The sequence below is a fragment of the Antrostomus carolinensis genome, unplaced genomic scaffold (assembly GCF_000700745.2).
Source record: "Antrostomus carolinensis isolate BGI_N321 unplaced genomic scaffold, ASM70074v2 scaffold53189, whole genome shotgun sequence".
In the NCBI taxonomy this organism is placed as follows: domain Eukaryota; kingdom Metazoa; phylum Chordata; class Aves; order Caprimulgiformes; family Caprimulgidae; genus Antrostomus; species Antrostomus carolinensis.
This window is the reverse complement of record NW_010337479.1, coordinates 1-4,006: the sequence shown is the minus strand read 5'-3', so window position 1 is coordinate 4,006 and position 4,006 is coordinate 1. Positions and strand designations below refer to the sequence as shown.

Sequence of the window (4,006 nt, the reverse complement as noted above, 5' to 3'; positions counted from 1 at the left end):
CATTCCTGAAACCCTCACAGTGCACAGAACTGCTTCCTGGTGTAAAGCTGTGTAACAGAGAAGGGCTCAGACAGCGGGCGCCTCTGGAGAACAGCTCCTGAATACCAACACTTGTCAGTCTCGGCTCACTGCTGACCTGCTGTTATCTTTTAAAGGAATTAAAATTTTAAAGGAATTCAATTCTGGTGACTGTTAAATGCCAAGAAGTAACTCTACCTCAGGGCTGGCATGAGGGAATAAACAGTGATTAAGAGAGGCTCCTGTTTTTCAGATGAGATGCTGAGTCCTGCTGTGGTCGAGTACTAGGGCCATTTCTTTCAGCTTGTGCATTTTATTTTCTGCTATAAGGAAATGGCTCTGGTTCAAATCTGAACTGAAGAAAAATTGAGCCCTGTCCTAGTAATGTTGGCAGCTCCTGATCTTTTCAGATGCAGAAGAGAGTCAGAGAGAATAGGAGTTGTTTTTTAATAAGCTGCAGTAAGGCTGAGGCAAAGGAGGGGGGTGGTGCAGTCGTGGGCAGCCCCAAGCAGCCCCGAGGGGAAAGAGCAGGCGAGGAAACGCAGCCTTGTTGGCAGAGAGAGGGGACAAAGTGGTGTCAGGCCCGTGCAGGTCTCTGACATGCAGTGTCATCCCTCCACACAAGGGACTCTGAAGTCCAGCTTTTCATGGAGGATGGAGGACTTCCCTGTGGTGGAGATGGTGGAAGAAGCTGAGAGGAGAAGGTCTTAGAAGGCTTGGCCTTGATGGTGGTGAGAGCGTAAGGCTGGGAGTGGAAATGCTGAGGTTCTCTGCTCTCCAGTTTTAACAGGCTCCAGGAGGAATCATAGTGTGAAATGATCTTATTTTTCTTGATGCTGAGAAGTATCAGAACTTGATTTAGTTTTAAGGAAACAAATCCTGCTAACTCAACTTTGTCTCCCATGGTAGATCTCAAGAACCCGACGGACTCTTCTGTGCATAGTCCCTTCACCAAGCGTCAGGCCTTCACGTCAACTTCAACCATGATAGAGGTTTTCATGCAAGAGAAACAACCTGTGGTGTCTGCCTCCACAACCGTGCCGGCACCCCCTTCCTCGCCGCTGCCCAGCAAAACCAATCCTGTTCCCCAGATGTCCCCAGGATCCTCGGACAACCAGTCCTCCAGTCCCCAGCCAGCGCAGCAGAAGCTGAAGCAGCAAAAGAAAAAAGCATCGTTAACATCAAAGGTGTGGACCGGTGGTGGGGAAAGAGGCATTGCATTGTGTTAGAGCTGCAGAACAATTCATTTGGGCTGGTGAGGGGAGGGCTGGGCTTGGTCTTCCTGCTGTTAGCAGCTGCTGTTTGTGGGGTGATGGAGGAACGCTCTCCTGCCTGGGGGGAGCAGCGTGTTTCAGAGTGCCAGCCTTGTGGCTGCTGCCGTGTGCTGGGAAATGTGGATACTAATGTAATTTTCTGTGCTGATCCCAGGGTGCCACTGACCCTTTCTGTTGTCCCTCCCTTGCAGATTCCTGCACTTGCAGTGGAAATGCCTGGATCAGCGGATATCTCAGGGTTAAACCTGCAGTTTGGGGCGTTACAGTTTGGTTCGGAGCCTGTTCTCGCGGAGTATGAATCGACGCCCACAACAAGCGCCGCCGTGAGCCAATCTCAGAGCAGCCTGTACACCAGCACGGCTAGGTGAGGGCCAGGCTGAGGAAGGGGGTGGTTGATCCAAGCAGGTGGCTGGTCCCTGAGGCTGTAGTTACACTGCATACTAGTAGACCCTTTCTGACTGTGCCATGGTCACAAAGGGGGGACAAGGTATGCGACAGCAAAGCGTAAGTTGCCAGCAGACTCATTCAGGTGGCTCTATGACTGATTGGCCTGTGGTACTTACACAGAAAGTGGGCGTTTCCTGCTGCCTCTGCTTCCCCCTCTGTTGCTGGAAACATAGGAGGGGAATCACCAGCACAACTGCTCTGTGTCCCCTGGTGTGTGCTTTGTCCTGCTTTTTGCCTGGCAAAACCGGACACGGTGGAGTAGGAGTATCTACGGTGATGATGCCTTGCCAAAGCAAAGCTTGAGAGAGTCCAGCACAGAGCCACCAAGGTGATGAAGGGAGTGGAGCATCTCCCTGCTGAGGAAAGGCTGAGGGAGCTGGGGCTCTTTAGCTTGGAGAAGAGGAGACTGAGGGGTGACCTCATTAATGTTTATAAATATGTAAAGGGTGAATGTCAGGAGGATGGAGCCAGGCTCATCTCAGTGATGCCCAATGGTAGGACAAGGGGCAATGGGTGTGAGCTGGAACACAGGAGGTTCCATGTCAACATAAGGAGAAACTTTTTCACTGTGAGAGTGCCAGAGCCCTGGGACAGGCTGCCCAGGGAGGGTGTGGAGTCTCCTTCTCGGGAGACATTCAAGCCCCGCCGGGACACCTTCCTGTGTGACCCACTGTAGGTGACCCTGCTCTGGCAGGGGGGTTGGACTGGATGATCTTTCGAGGTCCCTTCCAATCCCTGACATTCTGTGAGTCTGTTGGTCTGACCCTTAGTATCTGGTCAGTCCCTGCTGGGACCTTAGTGATGGCACCTCATGAATTGTCCCCTGGAGCACAGCAGTGTGTGAGGGAACACTGCAGCGAGGTGCCAGCATCCTCCTGTGCTCAGGCTGGGCCTTGTCTGGGTACGTTTCTCTGCTTGCTTTGCTTGACTGCTTTGTGTGGTGCCTTTATGCTGATGCTTGGAGCTCTTTATTTTGCAGATTTGAAGTGTGAACTCCTTTTCTTTTATTTTCTTTCCTTTTTTTTTCTCCTTTGTAGTGAATCTTCATCCACAATTTCGTCCAATCAAAGCCAGGAATCTGGTTACCAGAGCGGCACAATACAGACAGCAACATTTACCTCCCAGAACAGTGCTCAGGGACCACTGTACGAGCAGAGATCCACCCAGACGAGGCGATACCCAAATTCAATCTCTTCCTCTCCCCAAAAAGACCTGACCCAGGCCAAGGTAGGGAGATAGCTTTGCTCACCCATTGTGCTGAGCAAACACAGCGTGTGAAGCACTGTCGCAGGGGAAGCTAAGTGGTTTATCAAGTGTTTCTGCAATCCTCCAGCCTCACCACGTGGCTCGTGGACTTTCGTGAGAGCTTTCTTCTCGCTGCTACCAGAGCCCTTGGTTACATTACTTACCTGGGGCCAGGCCAGTGAGGTTAACAGCGGTTAAGTTGCCGGCAGGCCGTGTGTCGTGTCACGCATAATTACCCTGCTGCAGAGCGGCATTCAGGCAAAGGATTTAGTTTTGTCTTAAGGATTTGATTCTTGCACGCTGCACACAAGTTCAGTAACATCAATTTTGGCTAACAAACTTGGTTTAAGGATGATAAGCCAGCCTAACTACCAGCAGCAGAGAAACTTCTTGCGCTGCTTTCTCAAATACGTGCTTGGAGGTGACACTGGCACTGGGTTAGGTGAGCTTGGGACCGACCCCGGCGCAGTCTGGTGCCATGTGCTGGTAGCACACCTTTGTCACAGCCGTGGAGGGAGTGTGGGAAGGGACTGACACTAGATCTACCTCTGGAAACGAGGAGCTGCAGTGCCCTTTACTCTCTTTTTTTTCTCTCTTCTTCCTCAGAATGGTTTCAGTTCTGTACAGCCCACGCCATTACAAACCACACAGGCCGTTGAAGGTAAGAGTCTGTCAGTGCAGTGGGTGTCCTGAGTCTCTTTTGCCCCTGGTATTCTCTGCTTTGGATTAAAAGCTTTATCTGTGCTAATAGCAAGTCCTTTCCCTGCTGGACCAGTTGCTGCCACTCAGATGATTTGTCTTGAAATGTTCAGCTTTTTGCTGATGGATCCATGAGATCCTTGATGAATCGGTCCCTGATGACAGCCATTTACTCTGATTTGTTTGTGAAAGGCACCTCATCTGCAGGTCTTGCAGCTCTTTGCAGAGCTGATGGGCCTATGGTGGCATTGGGGTAAAGTGAGGCAGAGAACACAGTCATCCTGTCAGTTCAAATGGGTGGAGAGCAGCCCTGAGGAGAAGGA

General features: G+C 51.1%; 1 protein-coding gene across 1 annotated transcript in view; it reads left to right on the top strand.

The window, feature by feature from the left end:
- Nucleotides 1-3,645, top strand: part of LOC104530549 (ubiquitin-associated protein 2-like) — a gene marked incomplete at both ends in the record, with an annotated part of 5,678 nt that extends 2,033 nt beyond the window's left edge. The window contains 4 exons of the mRNA XM_010175174.1: nt 928-1,205; nt 1,484-1,656; nt 2,777-2,966; nt 3,591-3,645. Coding sequence (XP_010173476.1) covers nt 928-1,205; nt 1,484-1,656; nt 2,777-2,966; nt 3,591-3,645 — 696 coding nt within the window. The remainder of the gene's footprint in view (nt 1-927; nt 1,206-1,483; nt 1,657-2,776; nt 2,967-3,590) is intronic.
- Nucleotides 3,646-4,006: the final 361 nt, after the last annotated feature.